Here is a 25,330-nt window from a genome sequence, read left to right as displayed (position 1 = left end):
AAAAATCAAACCTCTCACGTGAAAAACTGCAAGAAAAGAGTGGGAGACTAAAGGCTTGGTGAATTGCTACCCAAAAGCATGTTAAATGTGATCTGAAGACACTTTCAGGGCACCTCCTCTATTCATGAAAACAGTTTTGCCATTTGGAATACCCAAGGTAATTTAAGAACTTTATGTGGGCTTCAGCAGAATCCTGCTCAGTCTCTTTAAAACTATGCAGGGAAGGGAAGGGAAGGGAAGGTTTTTTGCTTTGCTTTACCTTTTTCTTGACCGAACGGCTACTCATGATCTTCTCCACAACAGGACCTTCAGCATCAGCTGATTCCTACATCATAAATATCACACAAGAGTTATGGGAGTCAATCCTTGTTACTTAAAGACTTCCTACATCAGAACATCATCAAATTAGTATAGTATAGTACCAGTCAGGGTTGGAAGGAACCACAAGGATCATCTAGTTCCAACCCCCCTACCATGGGCAGGGACACCCCACACTAGATCAGCCTGGCCAGAGCCTCATCCAGCCTGGGCTTAAATACCTCCAGGGCTGGGGCCCCAACCACCTCCCTGGACAACCCATTCCAGGGCTTCACCACTCTCATGGGGAAGAACTTCCTCCTCACCTCCAGCTTGAATCTCCCCACCTCTAGCTTCATTCCATTCCCCCTAGTCCTATCACCACCTGAGATCCTGAGCAGTCCCTCCCCAGCCTTCCATATTTTTTCCAAGAGGAACTTAATACACAGGAGGACTTCTTCCCCCATAGCATGAGAACTTAGAGGATTCAAAGAGATTTAATACTGTAATGGAGGATTCTTGTTTAAGCCCATTTTTAGGAGCTTGCTTAAGCCCATTTTTAAAAGCTTACACAACTCCAGCTCCCTCACTAAGGCTGACGTGCACCAACAGAAACACACAGGCAGTTCAGCTCCCCTAAAATAACACACGCTTTCAGCACCATCCACTCTAAAGATCAGATGTTCCAAAAGCTCTAGTTTTCTGTGTAAGGGTCCCCATGACAGCTATCAGAACTGCCTGGAATTCTGTTACATTAATTCATCACTACAGCAGGCAAGCCCTACCAAATTCTCCTTCTGATAAGACACAATTAGCAATGGAGATCACAAACAATATTTCACAGGGCTTAAAGAACTGCCAAATGGAATACCAGAGGAGACACACATATTCTGCAGCAGGTCATCAGTTAGTTAAGTGAAGTAGTTCTTTGAAAAAGCACTACAAAACAATGAGATTGTTACAACAGTCATTGCTGGGTTATTACCCCTCATCTTATTCAAACTATTTTCTCCATCATTTACATTGCGCAGAGAATAAAGTGTGTCCTGCTGGGTACTACAAGGCAGTAATTTCATAAAGGGGTTCTTCTGGTGCCTAGCAGCAGGGGACAAGCTTGAGTGGTTTATTAAAGTCAGACCACTGAATTCAGAAGAGTAAAATTCAAGACTCCTAGCAGTCCAGTTTTGGTTTCCTTTAGGTAGAGGCCATTAATTTCAAAGAACTGTGTCAACCTGCGTGTCATCAGCTTGTAAACAAAGTTATGAATTAATCTATTGCCTAAGAATGCAAAAAGCTAATGCCTGCTGGCTGTGCCAACCATGGGTGAGCACTGCTCAGGAGAGGGGCCTGAATCTCAACCATGAATGCTGCAGCTCTGCCCTTCCAGCCTGTTCGGATCTGACCTGTTGCTCCGACTGAGAAGTGTTTGAAGGAGAGTCTCTTCCAGCAGCATCAGCATCATCAGCCTCCTCATCTGAAATCTTGAACTCCAGGTCTTCTGTGTAACGCTTCCTCTTCACCTGCCTGCTGGAGCGCCGCTTCTAAAGAGAAAGTGGTGGTATTTTCCATGAGACACAGGGCTGATAGGCAACAGAGCTGAGAAAATGTCTGTGTGTTTCTCAAATACACTGGTGGGTAGCCAGTGCTGTGATTTTTACAGCACCCTGGTAGAAGGAGGACCATCGACACACTACTGCCCTACATTCCTGCCAGTCAGCTGCTCTTAAATTGTGTAAAAAAGTAAAAGAAACAAAGCCACAAAACCAACACAAAAAAAACCAAGCACAAAACAAAGGGCAAAATCCACTTCATAACTGCTCTGTGTTGGGAAGTGGCCTTTTGTTTCTTTCTCTTTTTCTTTCTTAGCATGCCTAAATCCCCATCAGAAAACCGGAAGGTGTATCTCAGCGAGCAACTAAGCCCCAAGAAGCTGCACCTCTTGACTCACAGCTAGGATAAACTTTGACAGATGGCCAGTGCAGGAACCAAACACCACCTCTGCACGGCACAGCCAGGGTGTTGCTAAGCAGTGACAACACAGTCCCTCGCTCTCCCTGTCCACCCAGTTGTACCCAGATTATCTTGTAGGGGGAATGCAATGAAATTCCATTGCCTCACTCCACTGACCCAGCGCTGCTCAGCATGGCATCCTGCAGCACAGCCTGGGGAAAGACACCAAGCTAAAAGGAGGATGAATAAGTTGAGCTACCCCAAACTGAAAACACATCTCCACGCCATCATGGTCAGGATGAGAGAAGGCTTCTGAGGATCTGCAGCAAACAAGCTGCAACATCCAGAGGCGTGCTTTGGACAGAATCTGCTATTTGGTGCTCAGCACCAGACATCATTTTCTGCAACAACAAAATTCACATTCCCAGATAGTCTGCATCAAGCTATAGAATTTGAGAAGCTGAGAGCATATGCTGCTGAAGGAAACTCAAGTGAGCATCCAGTATCTCAATGGACTGATATACAAATAGATTTAAAAACAACATGTTGAGTATCAACTGTTAAAGCCCATTTCTATGAACTGATGCACTACTGATTTTCACATCTTTCTCAGCTTAACACACATCTCCAGCAGAACATGCAAATACTTATGTAGCTTGTTTAACAGATCTGTGCACAGCCTCTCTCCATGAGCAGAGACAAAGTCAAATATTGACTCTCCCATAGTTAATCATACTTCTTAAAGCACAGCTACCTGATGCACTTCACAACACCAGAAACCCCTTCTTGGACTGACAATGAAGCTTTGGAGCCAAGGTCCAGTTTCCATCACCCTTCCAGACACTGGTGATGTGGCTTCTACATTTAGTACAGTAACTTATGGGCATTCCCACAAAACTGTAACCTTTTTTTACCTGAAAATAGATATTACCTGTCAAATCTGAACCCCCATTTTCTCTAATCACTGATGGGAAAGCAGTCATTTATTTTTGGATCAATAAGGAAGTCTTGCCAGTATTTTTGGTGCCCAAAATCTCTTCTTTAGAATCAGAAAGGATGCTGCATAATAATGTTACAGGGAGACTCAATATTTAACACAGAAAGTTTAACAGTGTTGTTCAGCCAACTACACAACATCAGTCTCAGCTGGGAAATGAACAAAGAGGTCACAAACTGCAGCTGTCCCAGTGCAGATGTTTGTAAACCTTCCCTAACTTCACACAAAAGAAGTGTGGGGTGGAGTGCAGTGTAACATGAATGGTGTGAGACAGCAAAAAAACCTATCACCTGAAACATTTTGTTACACTGAGTTAAAAAGCAACGCAAACAGCCAAACACTTTGTATTTACAAACCCCCCCAAGTATTTCCAGTGTAAAGTTTCTCACCAGGAGAAAGGTTTGCCCCCCACTAAACTGAAAACAAACACAATGTGCCTGCATGCTGAACCACAAATAGCATACAATCATCTGCAAATGAACCCCAAATCCTCCACAGCCCCAAAAGCTTTTCCTGCAACTCTTTTTTGTCAGTGCCATGAATCAGATCTGTGGCACAGGACACACAACTTTTTCCTCAGACTTTTTAATGTTTGCATGGTAGCTCAATTTTTCCAGCTTCAGGAATTGGCAGTAACATTCTTTGTGTTGCTCCTTTTGTTTTGAACTAGAGTATACAGGATTGCTCTCATTTCCTCATACTCTACATCCTTCTGGAAAAGGCTAAGAGGGAAGTTACAAGTCACCATGACCTCTTCACCCAGCTGGCTTTGACCGTTCTCACAACCTGCCTCTGCCTCTTCAGCTGGCAATTTAATTCCCAGTTCCAGCAGAAGCAAGCCAGGAGCTGACCACTTCTTAACGTGGCTAATGACAGAGCACACCAAAATTGCCCTGGGTGCTATCTCTATTTCTAGATTTTCTTTGCATGAAATGAAGTTTGGACAGAAAGTGATAGGTGTGCAGTGGTCAGGAGAAATTCATGGTGGCCAGCAAGAAAAGAGGCCTTTCATCCATGAGAGCAGTGTGGTTACATGTCCCTGACATGCACACTTCTGACATCCTGCTCTGTTATGCCTGACTCTTGATTTCAGAAGGTTTGCAAAGCCAACAGAAGAAGAAACATGAGGCTTATAAGCAAGACCTCATAATAGTACATTAAGTCTAAAGAGCAGAAAATTCAGCACTGTAACTGGAGCACTGATGCAAGAGAACATGTGAAAACTCAACACACACCTGCAGGTAGCAAGACTGTAAAGCAAAGTATCATGAGGAATACTTGTAGCAAAACATGCACCACAGTGATTTCCAGTTCTCACCTTCTTGGTATGTCACCCTAAACAAGACAGAAAACACCCAAATATCTCTATCTTTGCAACAAAGGCTGAGAGAGATACCATTCCACACATCTGGGCGATGATGAACTTGAAAGATAGCATTACCTGAACCCCTGGGTCATCTTCATCTTCAGGATGAGGTGATGGTGGTGGAGTTTTTTCCAAATCTGAGTTTTCAGAACCTTCCTTTCCCTTGTTAACCTTCTTCTTCGCAGCACTTGTTTCTGAATCTGTTTTCTTATTACTGAAACAAAGATACTTTGAATCAGTATTTGTACCAAAATGTAAGCAAAAAGCATTTCACAACACAGCTAATCTGTGAGATGTTTCTTTTCAGTGACTTCATTATTTCCAACTGCTCTCCTTATTTCAGTATTTAAGCGTAACTGTGAAATCGATGATGCATGTGCTCTCACCATGCATTTCCCATTCCTTAACAGGGGATACTTTGCTTCTTTCTTTCAGGATCTTAGACAGTGACACTAAGTATGCGTTCAACAACAAACTAAAAACAAGACTGGAAAGGAAGAGTTCCTCTCTTCAAAACTTGCGCTTCCTAAAAGCAGAACTTGGGCAACTCAACACATGTGAAGAGAGGTGGACTTGTCTCTCCATTAAGTGTGCAAACCAGGTGTGCTTCCCTCATAATCCTTGGTCTTGTAACTTGCCAAACAGTTTTATACTTATAGAATACTGGAACTGTTTTGGTTGAAACAGACCTTTATGACCATCAAGTCCAACTGTTAAACCAGCACTGCCAGATCACCACTAAACCGTGTCCGTTAGCAACACATCTAGACAGCTTTTCAATTCCTCTGGGGATGAAGACTCCACCACTGCTCTGGGCAGCCTGTTCCAAGCCTTGACAACCACCTTCTCCCTTTGGGGGAAGAAATTGTTTCTCACATCCAACCTAAGCCTCCCCTGGCACAACTTGAGGTGATTTCCTCTTGTCCTATCACCTGTTCCTTGGCTCCAACCTCCTTTCAGGGAGTTGTGGAGAGCCAGAAGCCTCCTTTCTCCCGGCTGAAGAAGCCCAGCCCCGTTGGGGGCTCCTCACCAGACCTGCGCTGTGGACACAAGCTCGCTCACTTCAGTCACCACAGTGGCCCACTGGAGATGCATTCTGGAGCAGTGATTTTAAATTCCCGGATATGGTTATATCCAGGTTACAGTTGTGAATATGGTCATGTTCAGGATTACAGTTACGTTCAGGACAGCACTCGGCACCGGGACAACTCGCCTGGGGCATGATCCCCTTCGCAGCCTGCGTTTAGACAAACGTCGACTTCAAAAAAGTGTAAAGACCGGGAGTTTTGGAAATGAATTTGTGTTAGTGTGAAATCACTGGGCGTGACACCGCTCTCCTCTCCGAGAAAACACCTCCAACTGTGACATTTCCAACGCGAATGAAGGGGGGGAGAAGGGGGTGTGCAAGGCGGCCGGGAGCGCAGGGAGCGCAGGGAGCGCAGGGAGCGCGGGGCGCGCAGGGCGCGCAGGGAGCGCGGAGAGCCGCGGCGGCGCGCGCAGCCCGGCTTGCTTTCCTCCCTCCCTCCCTCCCTGGGGCGCGCGGGCGGCGCGCGGCTCCCCTCGCGGCGTTTGTTTCCGCTCTAGCTGCCACCAATGGCACAAAGCCGCGGCTGAGGCGGGGGCCCCCTTTCGCCTTTCATCCGCGCGCCGAGAGCGCTCGCGTCGCCCGGGCAACCCGCGCCCACGTGACCAGCACCTGCTCCGCTGGCTGGCGGCCACCGACTGCAGCCATCTGCTTCCCTCAATCAGCGCCCCGGCGCTGCCGGCACCTGCGCGGCCGCGGCCTGCGCGCCCCCCTTCTTCCCCTTCCCCCGCCTCACACACACCACCAACCTCACCCCCCCGCCGCCGCTTCCCCTCCCTTCACACTGCCTTTTATCGAGTCACCGCTTCCAAAAAAAAAATTAAAAAAAATTAACCACCACCCCCCCCGCAACTTTCCGTATTTGTCGAATTTGTTGAAATCAAAGGTGAGGCTGCCACAGGGGAGCTGGATGGCGGCCAGGTGAAGGGAGCTGACAGGCCGGTGCTTTCCCGCCCCTGACCCCCGTAAATCAGAGCAAGGAGTGCAATTAAGTTTAGTAGTTGTTGCCGTGCCCCGGGTGAATAACAGGCTTAAAGTCAGGAAGAATAGTGTGGCCTAGGACTGATAAAACACCCCGTGCTGAAAGGCTGGGAAGCGCTAACGAGGGCCGCCCGGCCTCCCTGCCGGCCTCCCTGCCCCGGCCAGGCCCAGACAAAGACCCTGCCAGCGACTCCAGCGGCAGGTCCACCCTCACAAAGGTTTCTTTCCAGCCACTGTCAGACCCTTCTCTGCTCACAGAGGCAGGGACTGCGAGCTAAGAGTATTCCATGACCTATATACACAACCCTGAGCCGTGACTCGGCGTACCAAGTCATCCCCAGTAACAGAGACGTGGACCAAGCAATTCAAACCTTCCCCCCGTGCCAGGCCAGTTAAAAACAGACACATGAAAGCGCCACCAACTTGACGAGAACAAAGCCCGTCTGCAGCTCCACTGGGAATTTTAACTTCTAAATGCAGCAGAAGGGTTGTTTTTAAATGCACAGCTACAGTTTCTTTGAAGGAAAGAAAGGAAGGTGAAGTACAAATAAGCCATAAAAGAACACCACCATGCCCTTGAGCGAGGCAAGGCAGGGCGCTGCTTCCCCGTGCATCACGCACCCGGGAGCTTCACCTGGCTGGTGGGAGCAGCAGCTTCCTCAAATTGTCAGCTACTGCTGTTCCTCTCCATCCTCCCACAGAGACAGTGTGATCTGTTCCTGACAATTAAATGTACACACTTCTGACTCAGCCTTTCTGCTTTCCAGCAGACCATACTCAGGCCGTTCAGTAATGGTGTTAGCCTGGACAAGAATTACCTTTCCACACAGAAGTATAAGCAGGTAAAAAGCAGTTCTGAGACTTTGCCATTACACCGAGGGTCAGCGTGTCAGTGCTCAACCCTGGAGGCAATAAAGGAAAGCAAACTGTGACCTACACATTTAGACAACTTTCTCTCGTACTTGTTTTTACACATGCATGAATGCAACATTTAGCCAAGTCCCACTAGCAACAAGATTTTTGTCCCGTCTCAAAACAAGAAGTCTGGGAGAAACTGAAGGAGTATTTGCCACACACAAACCACTGAAATATTGTAAACCTGCCAGTTAAAACTAGTCTTTCTGTTCAAGTGATATGAACACAGACATTTCAGATTAGATGATGCACAACCTAGCTGTCCAATACCACTTTCTGGTTTCATCCTCTTATCCCCAGCATAGTGACCACAGGGGATCAGTAAGCAGACAACCTGCAGAAGGTCAGATGAGCAAACAATGTGAAGGAAAACAGGCTGAGGAGGAAAACAGTAAGTAGGACAACTGGAAAGCAAGCTTGAATTACAATTTGAGAACAAGGATCCAAACACTGACAAAGTGTTTTGTGTCAGTTAGTCAAGCAGCCACCTACAGAGCTAGGTCAAACTCAAGGAGCTTACGGGGCCAAACCATCTGACTCAAAAAATAACCCCAAAAGCACGGCAAGCTTTGCAGGATGAAGAGGGGAAGTAATCAGCCTGCAGGTTTACACTGTGAAACTACTTCATCTGATCTGGGTAACTGACAGATCTGTTTATTAGTGTAATTTATGATAGCTATCAGGATTTGGATGACACTTGTTTTTCCCCTGTAATGTATCTAAAATAAATCAGCTATACCAACCACCTCTATTTTACCATTTGGCAATGCTGTCCTATGACAAATTCGTGATTGGAACCTGGCTTAGAAAAATGCTGCACATCAAATCCATAAAATAAATTATCTCACCCTCTCAACATTTTAAAGCTGTAAGATTTTCTGTACTGCCTTACCTGAGGGAAACTGTGGGGTTTTGGAAGCTCCTAGCATAATCAAAGCTTTGCTTTTCTTTCTTTTTTTTTCCAGTCAAGTTTTATATGTCACAAAAGAGGGGGGTGGGGGGAGGAATCAATAAGACAACAAGGTTTTTTCCAGCCTGAAAAAAAATCAGCCAGATTACTAAAAAGTCCCAAGCCCACAAAACCTGCCTGCAGCAAAGACAAAGGTAAATATCTGGCAGCTGTTTCAGGTTGGGCGGGTTCAAAAGGGAGATGAGGACAGGTGCGAACAGGAACAGCCTCAGTGGATGCGCACATGGAAATCTCACACGATTTCCTGTTCTCTCCCACAGGCAGCCCCTTCCTGTCTTGCTCAGGATGATCCAAGCTTTGGAGTGGAAACCACCGCCACTGCCTCGGGACCTCTCTTCCTGTCCTCCAGTTCCCCAGGGTCTTCCCGCTTCCGCAGCCAGGAGCCATCCCCCTTCCGATACAGCAGCGAATCTGGAGGCCAAAAGGTCCCGCTCCACCTCCCTCTAAAGGAGGTCACCACACTCATGCTTAGCACTGAATGCTGCTGCTGCAAGCGTGAGGAGGAGGAAGAGCTTCCCCTGCCCCAGGGAGTGGAGGAGGCGGGTAAAAGCAGCCCTGCAAAGCACAGCACACTGCTCTGGGGAGATGGCAGGTGGGGGATCAGCTCCTGCAAAGAGCTGCCATTTGGCCCTCACAGTCACTGCTTCTCCCACCGTCATCAGTGACCACTCTCTACAGTTCCATAGGAAGCAGCAGGAGAGAGATCAGCTGTGCAGCAGCGTGATCTTCTGAAACAGGTGGTCCTCATCTCCTCCAGGGACAGGCACAGGAGGAACAGACATCTGAGCCATGACTTTGCAGTTCTGTGGGCCTAGTTGCCTTTCCCTGGCCAGCTACTTTTGGAAAAATCTGCCTGCTTTGCATGTGACTGAAGCTGGCTCTGCAACATTAAAAGCCCACCTGATACTGCAGCCACCCAATCGAATGAAAACCCCTTCATTTGAGACCCAACATTTTGCTGTCAAGCCTGACTGGTTTGGTACATTTGCAAATGTGTTTGGGCTTTTTTTTTTTTCTGGTGTTTGGGGTTGTTTTTTTCAGTCACCACTGTATTTGTCTTTCTGTATTGGAAGGACTGGGCTAATATCCATTAAGAGTGTTACAATCCAATATTAATGTGTGATCTCTCCTTCCAAATCCCCAGGTACCAGCAGCACATTTGGGTGTTTTCTTTCTTTTTAAGATGCTGTGGAACACGCAATTCAAACAAGCATGAAATTAATCAGCTTCTTCCCTTCTCTTCTCCAGCCTGACTGTTGGCCCCCCACAGGAGAGTGCATTTCAGGGAGGCAGGCTGCTTGTTTTGTTACAATATGTACCAAGGACAGAAGGGGTGTGAAGGATAAAAAGGTTCTGGGTTTTTTGGTTGTTGTTTGGTTAGTGAAAAGATAATACACTGGTAGTAAAAACTGGAACTGAGTTAAATTATGAGCTAAGATAGTTAAGGATCAGATTTTTATCTCTGTGAATCATAGCCTCTCTCTGTCAAAACTATCAAGGACTTGTTATGCTCTACCCAGCAAACTGTTGCTCTTCAATAAATCCCTTCCCTGTGTCTGATGTTGTTTACCTGAATTTTGCATCAGTGCAAAACTCTTCTAGTAAGACCAATCAGCTTCTTCAGGAATGAAAACCATTACTTTTGCACAACATTTGGAAATCACACTACTCCTTCAGTGCTTAGAAGCAAAACACTGAGCAATGGAAACAGCAGCAGTAAACAGATGCCAGGCATTAACTTCATCAAAATATTTTACTTTTAAATCATCCCCCATAATCTATAGAAACTTGCATTCATCTCCCCTCATTTCAGCTACTGTAATGTTTCCTTCCCAGAGTTAGTGATGCTGAAATACTGCAGGCTCAGGTGACTAAAAGTTTGGTCTGATTTATTTAAAAGCTTGATTCAGTGATCTGCCACTGGCCAGGTTCCCCAGTCTGTGGCACTGCCAAAGTCAGCACATTGCTTTCAGTGATTTCAGAAATCTTTGGCAGCACAGAGAGTGTCCCAGTCTCAGAGTTCTTCAAATCAGTTTGATACTGAAGCTGAGAAGACCATAAAATGAGAACAACCTTGTTTTCAAGAGAACATTTGGTAACAGAAACACCAGAGTGCTATGGGACAACTAGGACTTTCTCCACACCCCTGAGCAAGCAAAAGGAACAGCAAATGCTCTTAGTGCTGCTCCACAGACGCTTCTCTCACAGGTAAAACAACAGGGCTTACTGCTTAACTAGAATGCTGCACTTCATTCAGCCACCCAGGGACAAGAGAAGGAAGATAAAGACACTCCTACAACTAAGCAAGCAGTGATCTGACCCTTCAAAGGAGACGCTGCTCCTTTAATCTGCATGGCACGTCCCAGGATTCAGAAGACACACAAAGGTATTAGGGCTGAGTGGACAGGACAGACCAGTTCCGAGGTCTGGTGTCCAGCACAGCCTGTGCATGTTTTTAAGGCAGACTCCTTCTAAACATCACTTACTGAACAAAGCTCCATTGTAGCCAAGACCTTGTAAAAACCATGCTCATCGAGCAGTCCTGCAGTAAAAGCTTTTTTACTTCTTGGTGGCAAAAAATTGCTGGGAGATGGTCAAAACTGGGCAGGATGGCCTGGTCAGCCTTTACAGCTCTGAGTAGAAGGAGATGGAACTAAAAGGTTGGTGTATAGCTGATAGAGTTTGGTTTAAAACAACACACATTGGGACACAGATAAGAGGTTTTCTAAGCTGTGAATTTATGTAAGCCTCATGCTTAGGAGAGTCTGGAACACAGCAGAAGCAGTAGGGCTGGACCAATCAACTGGAGTTTACTGGAGTCACCATCCCTGGAGGTATTCAAGAGGGGACTGGACGTGGCACTTGAAGCCATGGCTTAGTTTGTGATGAGGTGTTGGGTGATAGGTTGGACTCCATGATCTCGGAGGTCTTTTCCAACCTTACTGATTCTATGGTTCTATGAACAGTCAACATAACCTGCTCAGGACAACACTTGGATTTGACAAGCCAGTGCTTATACATTCTTCAGGAAACACCAACTCTGCTAATGCAGCACCTTCTCCTTCTCGCTGCAGGAACAAGTAACATCTCCCTGCCCACGCCTCACGCAGCCATACAGCTGCACCAAACCGAACCAACAGCGACTCTTGCACAATGTATGCAAAGCTGATTCATTAAGTGCAATTTTTAAAGCCTAATAGAAATGGATTTTGCAAACTGATTTGGATTAACCAAGTCTGGCAGTGCTTCCATCTGGAAGTTATATTTTATAACGCTAGCCACATCTTGAAAACCAGATTCAGATGTTCAGAACAAATTCAGAACAGTTGCACAAAATTCGAGGTACAAATGAAAAAAAAGATTAAAATTGAGCTTTAATGTCTTTTTTCCTCCCAGTTTCCTTTCAAGTAGGCATTTATAATCAGGGTGTTTAGGGAGTTGAGGGGTAAGGAAAGACTCTGTGTTATTATCTGTGACGTATTTACTCATGTGTAACGGCAGTTTGCTCTTTCTCATACTACTCTGGAGCATTTTAAGCCTCTCCTGATAAAGGGACACGATGCTTAGTGAAAACAGTTAAAGAAACAGGGTTGAAGCATCTGGTCTATCCACAAAGGTTTTTCTGCTGGGGAAAATATCTGTACATGAAACAGCAAAAGGAATATAATCCCTACAGCGAGGATACATCAATACCCATATAGAGAAGGCTTTTGAACAGCAGAGCTTGGAGCCCATGGGTTGTGTCAGTGTAAAACAGCATCTGTAAGGGTTGTACAACTCTAAGTACTGAACTAACTTCTTTATTTAGAGAAAAAGGTCATCAACCTTTTTACCCTAAGCCTTCATCTCTGGATTTGGTCAAATCTACATTACTGGCGAAGCAATTTAACTTCTTAACACACAAACCACACACAAGGGACAAGCATTAGAAGAGAAAAAGTTAGTTTTGAAACCTAACACATTCAGAGATTTTTATGCCTTGAAAAGGGAAAAACAAAAGAGAAAAATCAAGCCCCCACAACCTTCTGCCTTTCCAGCTTGTTTAAAGTCACTGTGAAGCCATAAACAGGAAAGCCGAAGCAGATACGTGCTCAAGTTACACAAAACCACAATTCACAGATTCCTAGAATGGGTTGGAAGGGACCTTAAACATCATCTAGTTCCATCCCCCCTGCTGTGGGCAGGGACACCTTCCACCAGACCAGGTTGCTCAAGGCCTCATCCAACCTGGCCTTGAACACCTCCAAGGTGTTGCAGATGACAGATGTGGTATGATGTTGTAGATGGTAGAAGGGAAATGGCACAACAAGGTTTCCTCTCCACCCAGGCCACTTAGCACAGATGCTCTAGAGATCCCCCAAGCAGTGTTTGCTCTGCTGGCACACAGAAGCCCCCTGCCTTACCTGGCCTTTTTGCTGGTCTTGGGTTTTGGCGTGGCATTCTTTGCTTTCTTTTCCTTTGGCTCTTTAGGGGTCTTAGGGACTTTGGGGGTCTTGGGTTCCTTCTTTTCCTTGGGTTCTTTAGGATCCTTCGGTTCTTTTTTTGCCTTGGGCTTTTTCTTTTTCTTCTTCTCTTCTTGGGAGCAATCCACTGAGTTTCTGCTTAGATTCTGGCTGTCAAGTCCCCCAGGAAAGTCTTCCTTACCAAAACCTTTACTGGGACCTTCTGCAGCAATGTGATTGTTTTTCTTTTTCTTTTTCTTCTGCTGGGGCTGGGGCTCGATGGCTGGCAGGTAATCCTCGCTCTTCACCAGCTGCGTGGTCGGTCCGCTAACCTGAGTCATATCCGGCACTGCTTTCTCTAGAAAGGGCTCCGACGGAGAATGCTGAGAGAGACAAACAGAAATCAAGTTGTAGATTTGCAGCTTGGCTTTCTAAACATTTGCTCTTTTGGAGCAAGAGGTTAGACAAGGGGGAGAAATTATTAAGCAGAATCGTAGAACCGCTTCGGTTGGAAAAGGTCTCTAGGAACATCGGCTCCAAAACACAGATTAACCTAGCAGCAGATCTCAAGCATGGTATGGTGAAAAACACCCCAAAGTTTTTGTCAGTCAAACAAAGTTTTGGTCAGTTAATACAGTAGCAAAATGTCCAGAAGTTCTTAATCTAGCAAGGGTAAAGTGATTTCAAAGCCTGTGCATGAAGTACAGCAAACATTTACAGCTCTCAACATTGAGATGCAAAAGGAAAGTAATTGTTATTTCAGTTACCTCCAAACTGTTGTTGGCAGAATGAATGACTTGTTACCAATTACTCAGTTGCACTGGAATTTTGTCCTCCAGGGGGGAAAAAAATGGTTAAAGTGTGTTTCTAGACATGCAAAGGAAAAGAAAGTACATTCACAGGCTGTATTTATAAAAAATTCATCAAGGCAATTTACATTGGCTCTGCTGTGACAGGAGGTATTTTGATCAGCATGTGAAGGATTAAGCCACTTTAAGATGTAATATAATGTTACATTTCATGTCAAAGATCCACAAATCCCTACCTGTCATCAAAACAGATTAGTTCCTGCTACAGACTGGACAGAGAACTACCCTCACTGTTGGGGAAGCTGCAAAAACTTCCGGTTTCAGAGTCTGTGTAGTGCATCAGGTTTACTCCAGAGTCAGAAAGTACACAAAAACCTACATATAACTAGACAAGTATCAAGTGCCTGGGCTAAGCAGGGGATATATCTGCAACACTTCATTGGTGCTGTTCTACACAAAGACCCGTGAGTCTGCAGGGGCGTGAATCTAAGCTCTGCCATGACTTTGCAGCCTATCAAAGCTCTGACCTGCTTCTCCTCGCTGCCTGCCCGTGGTTACAAATGCAGGATGACAGTGCTTCTGAAGAAGAAAAGCAACAGCCTGACACCCTACTGATTGATGCCTTTCTTGCAGCTGCATATATGGACAGACCATTTTCCCACCCTCTTTCTGTTTCTCCTCCTGCTTTCTTCCCTAAAATTCCCTAAAAGTGAAGTTGAGATGATTCTAGGTCGAAGAGTTCCCCATTAGCCATGGTCACAAAGTCCAGTCATTTGAGAGGTCTGAGCCATTGAACCGGGGTGAAAACAAAACCCCACCAACTTTAAAGGAAATCAGAATTTCACTTCTAGAACAGCAGTGCCTGTGTAACTGTTTGCAAAGTTATTTGTGTGTCCTTTTCTCCACTTCTGATTCACACTGCACTTAAGGAGCAGCAAGCATCAAACAAATGCCCCACAGACCCAACCCCTGAGCACGAGGAGAACTGCAGGCACCACACAGATGTGTTTTAGCCACCTGCTCTATAAAAGACAATGCACAAGATGTAGGAAATAGAAGTCTTGGTGTCATCACATGAGAAAGCGACTGCAAGTGTACTTTTCCAAGTATGTTAACACAGATTTCTGGATGTAACCAAACTGAAGCAGGGCAGTCCTATTTTCAGCATTTCTTCACAGCAGCAAACAACCACTGTGCCCTGCACACTCTTCACATACTCAGAAGCTACCCAAGCAGCACAAGGACCAAGGCTGTCCAGAAGCAAAGACAGCTCTTAACTGCTGTTTGGGAGAGGTTTGAACAGTACAAGCTAACCCCTACAGTTCTTCATGGAACAGACTCCAGGATCATAGGTTGGACTCGATGATCCTCGAGGTCCTTTCCAACCTAAGTTATACTGTGATACTGTGACAAGAGGGAAAGCCTGGTGGAGGGACTGGCTCTGCTGGGCTTAACCAAGAACTTCCAGGGTGACTTCTACACATTTCTATCCTCCACCTGTTTATGAAGATACTTTTTAGCACAACAGGGCCTCGGCTGCCGTGGAAACAGCTCTAATGCAAACCTGATGCTGCCCAGGGCAGTGGTGAGTCCCTATCCCTGGAGGGCTTTAAAAGCCATGTAGATGTGGTGCTGAGGAACACGGTTTAGTGGTGACCTGGCAGTGCTGGCTTAATGGTTGGACTGTAAAGTCTCTTCCAACCCAAGTGATTCTGTGATTGCATTAGCATCACATCAATCAGCCCTACCTCAAGTATGAGTATGAAACCTGTAGTCACTATGACACATATGTTGGAAAGGTCTTTAAGGCTCAGTATCTGTGTAACAAAAGCTGACCCCAGGAAGGCAGTGGTGTGAGTGAGTTCTGCAGTCCAATTATGCATCACACAAAACAAGAGACATTTTAGCATCTTCTAATCCGTTTTGAATTCGGTTGACTGACCTGAATGTCACCTCAGACTTCATCTGTGACAGAACAAAACTCTTTGCTGTCCCCCAGATCATTCTGAACTCACACTGCCCTACAGTTATTTTTAGGTAGGAAAAGACAGGAGTACTGCACAGGTCACCTCTAAACACTTCTTACCCATAGGTTTTCAGAGCAGTACATTCAACCAGCATTGCCCAGGGTAGTCAGTGTATTGCTCTGCTTTCTGCTACTTCCTCTCTCATGCATCCTACATTTTCCAGAGACCTCAAGTGCAAGTTTCAGTGTCTTCACCAAGCTGTCCAGCACAGTACTCAGACCTCCTACTAACTACTGTTCACTTGCTGTGTCTAACAGGAAAAACCAGAGTTTTCTTTGCATTACTTGTAAATTCTGTCTTGAGCAAGTAAGTGCCTTGTGCTTGGCACTCTAGTGTGTTTGGCTGCCATATTAAGGGACTTGTACAGCTGTCTGTAAACTTAAACTCAACTTTCAGGAACAAATTAGAATTGCTCGTTTAATTTGTTTTGCTTCAGCACGTGAAGCAGCCAAGCCAACCAACACTAAAGCCCACAAGAAATCAAGTAACACCACCTAAAATTAACTCCATACCATTTTCAAGGTTGCCCCTTCATTAGTGCTATGACTTCCTATCAATATGAAGTTTTATACATCCTTGAGTGTTCTCATCAATCTCTTTTTTAATCTAATTCAGACAATTAATCCTTGTCTCCTTTCTATGGCTTCTGGGTCAGGTTTTTGGTTTGCTTGCTTGTTTGTTTTAGAAGTCTGAACAACAATTTTCAGCACAGTCTTAAGCAAATCTGAAGGTAAGGCAGGCAGCTGTCCAAGTCTCCACAACAGCAACGTCAGCCCTTCACGAGCTGACATTTGTAGCTTCAGTGCAAGGTCTGGCCAGAAGGTACAGTGCTGAGAATGGCAGCCACACTGCAGTACTCAGGAACTCACTCCAGAAGATGTCATCCTACAACACTCAGATTATTACTTCAAAAAGCTCATCCACAAGAGTCACTCTCGGGCTCTAAAACAATTCAGACTGTACATTAGACTTCATCATTATGCATGAAACAAATATTAACAAACACAGCTTACTGCCTGGTATTTACAGTACCAAGTCATCTGCATCACCAAGCACACACATTAAAATATTATGGGTTTGTTTTGTATCACTTTGCAGTTTAGTGTTTGGGGGATTGTAAGAGCCAACTCTGCCCTAATTTGGCTTTGCTTTTATTTCCTATCAGTTGCAAATACCTTCCTTTTGCCACATGCCACTCCCTTTGCAGCTTGGCACGCTTTGCAATTGATTTCCCCGTGCTCTTTTCAATTGTAGCACTCTTTCAAAGAAATGGGTGTGATGAACTCTTCTTTTTCTAGGAAGTCTGTTGCCTACACTCCTGCAATATGCTAAAACGGTTTATCCTTAACTGACAACCCCACATTGCTCCCTAGTGTGAAGCTGTGTAGGAGCAGCACAAATCCAGAGAGGAGGAGACGGGAAGCAGCTTGAAAGATGCAGTTTCTTACCCCAAACCTCTTTCTTGAGAAGGGAGAAAAGGAAGAACAGGTTTTGACTAGTAAACATTAGATTAAGCCTGCCACAGGGAATTATTTCCAATAGTTCTACTTTAAATCTACCAAGGAGTAACTCCAGTTCCAGGCTCACCATTTTTAATGGGAGAACCCCAGTTTCATTAAAATAAAACCCCCACAGATATTACAGGTTTATAACCAAACACACACACCCCCAAAAACATTTATCTGCATGCTTCACAAAAATCACTTCTCCTGCTGCTTTTGGTAACAACAAAGTCAGCATTTAGTATCTTGGTAGAGAATTTAATCTTCCCCAGGAAAGAAGAAACATCAGTGAAGATTAAACACAAACAGCTATTTGTTCCCCCTTTGATAACTGCAACAGGATGCTTTCATTTTGCTACTATCTGAAAGAAGGTGGAAAAGGTGCTCCCAGATCATTGGTGTGTTTACCAGAGCCACATCTCTTGAAATCTTTTAGAGAGAAGCTGTTTTGGTAAACATTTAACAAAGAACAGATGGCCTGTTTTAATCACGCGCAAAAACCTGGAGCTCACATTAATGCTCCTACCCCCGGCGACGGGGGCTGCTCACCTCCCCAGCCAGCAGCACCCAACCCTCCTCACTCCTACCATTTAATTTCACAATGGATGTTTTCTCATCAATTCCCCCTGCCTGACAGTTAATCAATGCTATTAACCTGCAATATCACAATGCAGGACACTCCTAAAGATCGTGGCTCAGTAGAGCCAAGCAGAGATTCTTCAGGAACTCCCAGGAGTTAAAACCATTTGCAGCTCAACAGGTTACCCAGGAGAGCACAGTCATAGAATGGTTTGGGCTGGAAGGGACCTTCAAGATCAGCCAGTTCCAACCCCCCTGCCATGGGCAGGGACACCTCACACCAGCCCAGAGTGCTCAAGGTCTCATCCAACCTGGCCTTGAACACCTCCAGGGAGGGGGCAGCATCTAGAACCTCCCTGGGCAACCTGTTCCAGTGTCTCACCACCCTTACTGTCAAGAATTTCTTCCTAATATCCAGTCTACTTGCCCTTCTCAAGCTTCAGTCCATTCCCTCTCATCTTACCACAAGAAGCTCTTGCAAAAAGTCCCTCCCCAGCCTTCTTGTAGCCCCCTTCAGGTACTGGAAGGCCACTCTAAGGTCTCCCTGGAGCCTTCTCTTCTCCAGACTAAACAGCCCACAACTCTCTCAGTCAGGTCCCAGAGGGGAGCTGCTTCAGCTCTCTCATCATCTTCATGGCCCTCCTCTGGACCTGCTCCAGCAGTGCTTTTGTGTTAGCTGTAGAAATCAACAATATCTGAACAACAACAACAAAACAAATTAAAAGGCTATTTGGGAAGTCCTTTCTGGAGTGCAAAAATCTCTGCTTCTGGAATTAAAACTTGTTTTTAAATTTCCAAACGTGGATCACCAAGATCTGAGAAGTTCAAAACGAAGCTGCCTGCATTTCACAGCTGCTGCTGGAGCTAAGCTGATCCTCCACAGCCCTCAGCACAGATACTCAGAAGCAGGGCTGTTACGTGAGGCAGGGAGATGGACAGGATGTGGGGTTAATCCGGTGGGGGTTAGCAGCAGGGAGGGAGGTTAAGGAGGAGAATCTTTCTGTTGCTTGAACAAGGATTGATCCACAATCAACTGTACTTAAGCACTGGAAGTAGCCCAGTGTCTCTTCCCCAGCAGAGCAGCAACTTGAGCCAACACTGAGCTTTAAGAAGTGTGCGACATGACTCAGCTGACTTCACACTGAAACATCAGCACCAACCAAAACCATGCTCCTTTTCCCTACAATTCCTTTCATTCCCTTCCTGGGTATTTCCAGACTCTTTCCATATTTTAAAAAAGATCTACTGCAGCCACACTTCCTTTCAATTCTCTGGAACTTTGGTTTGCTAAGTAAGTTGTGTGACAGCAGAGCAAGTGCTCGGGTGGTTCCCCGCTGATCCAAAGCCTCTCCCAATACAGTATCTGTACAATAGGTAATTCCACCTTAGGCAAGTTATTACTGAGCATTCTCATTTGCAAGTCCTGTTAAATTACCACCTTCACTTTGGAAAAGAGAAACCAGCAAACTGTGACCACAGAGAGCTTTTAGGACAGAAGATGGACAACAGCATCGCTTCTGGAAGCAGCGGCTCCAGCCAGTGCCACCGAGATAACTCTTTCTGAGTTTATCTCCTTCCTGATAGCCCAGCCCCCTTGGTGTCAGAAGCCACCACCTGTAGAAATTGCTCCACCATTCCTCTTTTCACAGTTTAATGAAAAGATTCATCATCCCTCTGGATTATGGGGAACAAACTTCAGCCTGCCTATCCTCCCAACAAATCACTGGGGAAGCTTGCGCGTCACATCGCTCTGCATTGCTTTGTCCCTGCAGTTCTCAACTTGTCTCCTCAACACTTTCATCATTAGACTTGTCTCGGTGCTCCTTCCATCTCCAACATGCTTCAGCTTTTCTAGACAGAGGCAAATCCTTTTCAGACATTGCTTGCAAAGCTCCATGTATCAGTACAAACCCCAGAGTGAAACAGGAATCACCACCTCCAAATTCTCAGCCAGACACTACTACCGACATCCCACAGCTGTACAACTGACTCCCTATAGGAGCTCACGTGGAGACTCTGCTCACAGCCAGCATTCCCTCCAAAATCTCTTTTGCCAATCAGTTTTTTCTCCTATGTTGTGAAATGATCTCTTCCCTTTCCCATGGAACTACTGCCTTGAAGATGCTTAAGTCCTCTTTACTGTATAAAAAATACTTAGTGCTCCCTTAAAATATTTTGGGCTGTGTGATGTCGTGTGACCAGGGGCATCTTCATGCTTCAGAAACCTCTCTCAAAACAGGTGCACTTACCAAGGGAGAGCTTGCATTTATAAACCAACAAGTGTTGTGTCTGCGATAAAGGGAAAGGCATCACAACAAATCAGAGGCAAAGAGTTCTGGTTTGCAAATAAGACTCTACAGGAACCTCGGAATTTGCTACATTTCTCTTGCCACACGTCTACAAAAGACAGATGAAAACACGTGGAAAACAGAAGTTCTGTTGATACCTTCTTAACATGACACAACTTGGCAATTAAAAGAATCACTTTGCAGGGTTGCAGACCATGTTTTAGTGACGTGCTGCTGCAATACTAGTTTATTTCTGAAACCAGTCAGGGCAAGGGAAGGCTCCAAACTTAGCCTCCCACCTAAGAAACTGCAGCAGCCACCACAAGGATTGTGGGACCCTGCTGATGTGATGCTCCATAGACAGACATTTCATTGATACTTCTTTGCCACAGCTTGTATGGTTTAGACATCAGTCCAAGACCGCTCCCAGGCCAAGCAGGGCGGGTCCCAAACAAAAGCCACTCTCCACTCTCCATCACCACCATGCAGACAGGTCAAGGACTCAAGATTCTGGCAGGTTTTTACTAGCTACTGGCTGCAGCGACATGTAGAAAGGGTGGGACGATTAGGTACTGAATCCTACTGGCAAAAGCCTTATTACTCATGTTGACAGCTCATCTACCTCAAGCCTGCCTTCCCCACACAGCCATGGTCAAAGGAGACCTCACTCCTGTGTGTGCTCCACTATCAAGACGTGCCAGAAACATGCCAACAGGAGTTTGACAGAGCTTGTGCTATGCAGCCTATACCACAAGTGGGAAACTGGCAGGGAGAGCAGCAAGAGTCCCCCTGTAAAATGGCCTGTAAGCCTTTGTCTTAGCACCTTCCTTTTGCTGAGTAGGGCTTGAATTCAACTTGTGGATCATAGAATGGTTTGGGTTGGAAAGCACTGCTCAAGGTCATCTAGTCCAGCCCTCCGCAGTCAGCAGGGACATCTGCAATGAGACCAGGCTGATAAGAGCCCCAAACAAGCTGGTTTCAGGAATGGGGCATCTACCACATCTCTGGCCAACCTGGCCCTGCTAAAACATCTCTCCCCAGCTTTCTTATTGGCCTCTTCAAGTACTGAACAACCATAAGAAGGTCTCTCAGCAGCCTGATCTTCTCCAGGCTGAACAAGCCCAACTTTTTCAGCCGGGCCTCACAGCAGAGGTGCTTCAGCCCTCAGATCATTGGTGTGGCCTCCTCTGGCCCTGCTCCAACAGGTCTATGTCTCTCCTATGTCTCTCCAGAGCTGGGCCCAGCACTGCAGGTGGGATCTCAGCAGAGTGGAGTAGACATATTTTTGTTGTGAGGTTTGCTTGTGAAGTTATGCCCCAGTACAGCTATCAGATATCTAGTGCTTACCAGGGAATTCCTTGGAGAATATCCAGGTCTACTACCAGTCTTTTTCAACCTACCAAAGTGATGGCTGCACATCTCCAGGCAAGACAGGGAAGTCATGTAGCAAAGTAAGAAAGCATCAGGATGAAGCACACAAATTAAACCAAAGCATTCATACTGAAGCTTCTATGATCTTATTACTGCTACTGCTCACTGCATAAGCATTACAAAGATTAACCTAATGTTATAGCACAGAGACAGGCTGGCTTGGTTCCCTTGGGCTTACCTCCACATTCCCCACACCTTCAGCTCCACTGTGAAAGTGAAGCAGTTCCTCCAACACAGTGAAATGTCAATATCCTCCCCATCTCAGGCACATTTTACAGCTACACTTTGAAATCCAAAGCCCTGAAGGAGGAGAGGAAGTCCTACACATGCAGCCTCTTCCCTTCACCAGCAGAAGACTCCTCCACTCAGCTACTGAACAATCAGATACACAAAGATCCATCCTCTCTGAAGGGTACATCACACTGGATTGCCATTATCCCATTTATGATGCTCTGGTACCAGCTATGATTTCCACTTAACACTTGTCCCATGCCCAGGAAAAGAAACCCCAACAAAAGAGTCCTGACTAGGTGCATTCCTGGATTCACAGAACAGTTTGACCTGGAAGGGACCTTGAAGGTATCTAGTTCCAACCCCCCTGCCATGGGCAGGGACACCTTCCACTAGATCAGATTGCTCATAGTCTCATCCAACCTGGCCTTGAACACCTCCAGGGAGGGAGCAAACTGTTCCAGTGTCTCACCACCCTCACTGTAAAGAATTAAGCCCTCACAGCCTGCCCATAGCAATTAAAGTGATAAATGTCACCTGAAATGTTCTTTTGCTACAGAAGACTCAAAGTCACTGGGAGAACCATTTTAAGGGAGACCTTAATTAGTTGACATCTGCTTCTATCAACACGTTCCTCTGCTGCTATCAGCTCTGAATCACAGCCACGCAGAGCGAACGGCACCAGGTCTATGACTAAGGAGAAAATCAAAGCCCGGCCTAGGTGGTGCCAGCATCGCTGCTCCTGACCGCAGACAGCCGGAAAGCTTCTGGCTCTGCTTCCACTGCTGCCAGCACCAGCAACTGCAAAAGCATTTCACACCACTACAGCAAAAGCCTTTCGGTTCTGGTACTTTCTTCCCCCCCAACACCCTTTCTAACCTCCAAAAGAGTTAACAGGAAACTTAGTTAACAGGCTGCATAGGTTAAAAAACACAAAGTGAAAGGTAATGAGACACAGTTACCTGAGGGAGACACACTCTTACATGCCAGCAATATCTAAGGTGCAAATCTACCTCCAGAAGGGACACATCTTCTATTTTTTCATTTGCAAAGCCTCTAATAAATAATTTGCTTTATCTCAGTTCAGGTAAACTGAGATAGAAATTGAGGTTAAAAGGAAAAAGAAGAGGGTGAAGTACACTTTGTGTCTTCTCGTGCCGTGCATCAATTAAAGTGCACTTTTATCTAAGGAAGGAAGACAACAGTGAAGAGAAAAGCAGAATGCTTGGGTTGGTTTTTCAACTAGATGAAGCCAAAGACTGGCAGGCCAGAAGGTTTTCTTTCCTGCCTGCTCTGCAGCAGGCAGCACCTAAGGATCAAGTAAAGACAAGCTCCAGAAATAAAACCTGTTTGACAGACATGCTGTGAGCCCAGGTCCATTGCTTGTGAGGACAACACCAAATACTTTTCAACGGTGAATCAGAAGGACCAAGCTGCAGTAAAGACTGTCATGAAGTTCACCAGGAGCAGAGAGGAGCACAGATGGAGCAGTGTGGACAGCAGTGCATACTGACCCAGCCCATTTACTTGGCACCACTCTCTGCATGTGGTTTTTTCACATCATGTCAGACACAGAATCCCAGCATGGTGTGGGTTGGAAGGGATCTCCGGAGATCATCTAAGTTCAACTGCCTTGCCAAAGGGTCACCCACAGCAGGTTCCCCAGAATGGTTTGGAATCTCTCCTGAGGAGACTTCACAACTTCTCTGGGTAGCCTGCCCCAGTGCTCTGTCACCCCTTCCTTACACACCTACAAAAATAAAAGCCCAGCATTGTTGTTTGCAAAGCTGCCTCATCAGACTCCAGGCTTGCTAAGCACACGCTTGAGAAGTGTCCTGAATGTATCACTCACCGGTTTAGTGACCAACACACAGAGAGAGCCCTTACTGAGAACTTTATCACTTCTCCTATCTGCAAGCCCTCATGAAGAAAGAGTAAGCTTTCCCCAAAGCTATAAATATCCATCATGTTCTAATAGCTCAAGAAAAGGGCAATGGCCTTGAATGTTTAAGATTTCAACAGATGTGACAAAGGACTTGAACCCTCGAGTTTTTTCATTCCTATCCCTAGAAAGGAAGTCCCACTGAAGTCCCAGGGCACTTGCCCAATAAGCATTTCTATTAAGTAATAAAACCTTAAGTAATAACTTCTTCCACAGTTTGCAGTAAGGTGTTTGGGGTTTTTTTCCTCCCTCATTTCACCAGAACTTTTTGCAGACTGAGTGTCCCAGCTTAAGGGCAACAAGCTTAAAGCACCGGAGGAAACATTGCTGGCACCAACACTGCGCTTTGGTTTCTAGTTTGGAGCTGACAAACTTTCAGTTCATCAGTATTTGATCTGGATGACTTCAACCTTTCTCTTCAAAGAAAAAAACCCTACAACTTGCACTCAAGGCTTTTCTTCTGCATAAGGAGAAACTTCTTGGCTGTGAGGCTGCTGGAGCCCTGCAGCAGGCTGCCCGCAGAGGTTGTGAAGTCTCCTTCTCTGAAAAGATTCCAAACCCTCCTGGACATTGTGATCCTGGGCAACCTGTTGTGGACTGGATGATCTCCAGAGGTCCCTTCCAACCACCACTAGGCTGGAATTTTGTGACATTAAAAAAAAACCAACCCACAGAGAATTCTCCTGCAAAAGTCCACCAGGCACCACCAGGGCAATGAAAAGTAAGCCAGTCTAAACCTTTGTATTATCATCATGGCAATCATTACATTTTCTGACCTGTGATTAAAGGGCCTTGTCTAGAATTTCTTCCAAACAGCCATACTGGGTAAATGCTTTCTGATGCCATGATATCTGCAGTGGCTCAACCCTCCTGTCTCTCCCATTTAAGTCTACTGTACATCTCCAAGTGTTTGGCATGTTGCTGTTTGCATCTCGCAGTGCAGGTGAGCTCACTTCCTACTGGAAGACTTAAAAGTATTTAAAAGTTCACAGTTTGACATTCTAAATCATAGAATGGTTTGGGTTGGAAGGGACCTTGAAGATCCTTTAGTTCCAACCCCCTTGCAGAGACACCTCCCACTAGACCAGGCTGCTCAAGGCCCCATCCAGCCTGGCTTTGGACACTTCCAGGGAGGTGGCATCCACAACTTAGGTTCAATTAAGGCAGGTGGTAACAAGCAACTACACTGTTCTGGATGCTCTCCTCACACCCCTCTCCCAGAGGCACTGATGCTCACAGCAGCTTTAAAGCTCTAAGGCATCACATCTAAGTCTGTGGGTAGGCACCAACAGAAGAATGAAAAGCTACTTACTTTTCTTCCATACATAGTTATTCACAAACACACACATGGATTCAAACATTTAACTCTTTGCCTTTCCTCTACTGACATCTGACCCCCTTCCCACACTACAGCTCTTTCCATGTTCACTTCCCAACATATTTAAAACAAACCAAAACAACACAGCCTGCTACAGAATCAAATAATCACCTAAATCATAGAATGGGAGGGGTTGGAAGG

The 25,330-nt window shown here is 45.7% G+C and overlaps 1 protein-coding gene across 3 annotated transcripts in view; it reads right to left on the bottom strand.

Moving 5' to 3' along the window:
- CHD7 (chromodomain helicase DNA binding protein 7) overlaps window positions 1-25,330 on the bottom strand; it is a 127,789-nt gene that overhangs the window by 44,400 nt on the left and 58,059 nt on the right. For all 3 annotated transcript variants that reach the window (XM_068162455.1, XM_068162457.1, XM_068162456.1), the window contains exons 3-6: window positions 12,964-13,385; window positions 4,686-4,824; window positions 1,701-1,838; window positions 260-325 (exon numbers count right to left, since the gene is read on the bottom strand). In XM_068162455.1, the coding sequence (XP_068018556.1) occupies window positions 260-325; window positions 1,701-1,838; window positions 4,686-4,824; window positions 12,964-13,385 (765 nt within the window). The remainder of the gene's footprint in view (window positions 1-259; window positions 326-1,700; window positions 1,839-4,685; window positions 4,825-12,963; window positions 13,386-25,330) is intronic.

This window comes from Melanerpes formicivorus, unplaced genomic scaffold, assembly GCF_026170545.1.
Source record: "Melanerpes formicivorus ecotype bairdi unplaced genomic scaffold, bMelFor1.0.p_v2 SCAF_65, whole genome shotgun sequence".
In the NCBI taxonomy this organism is placed as follows: Eukaryota; Metazoa; Chordata; class Aves; order Piciformes; family Picidae; genus Melanerpes; species Melanerpes formicivorus.
Note: the sequence above shows the minus strand (reverse complement) of the source record. Positions and strands in the feature narration are given on the sequence as shown.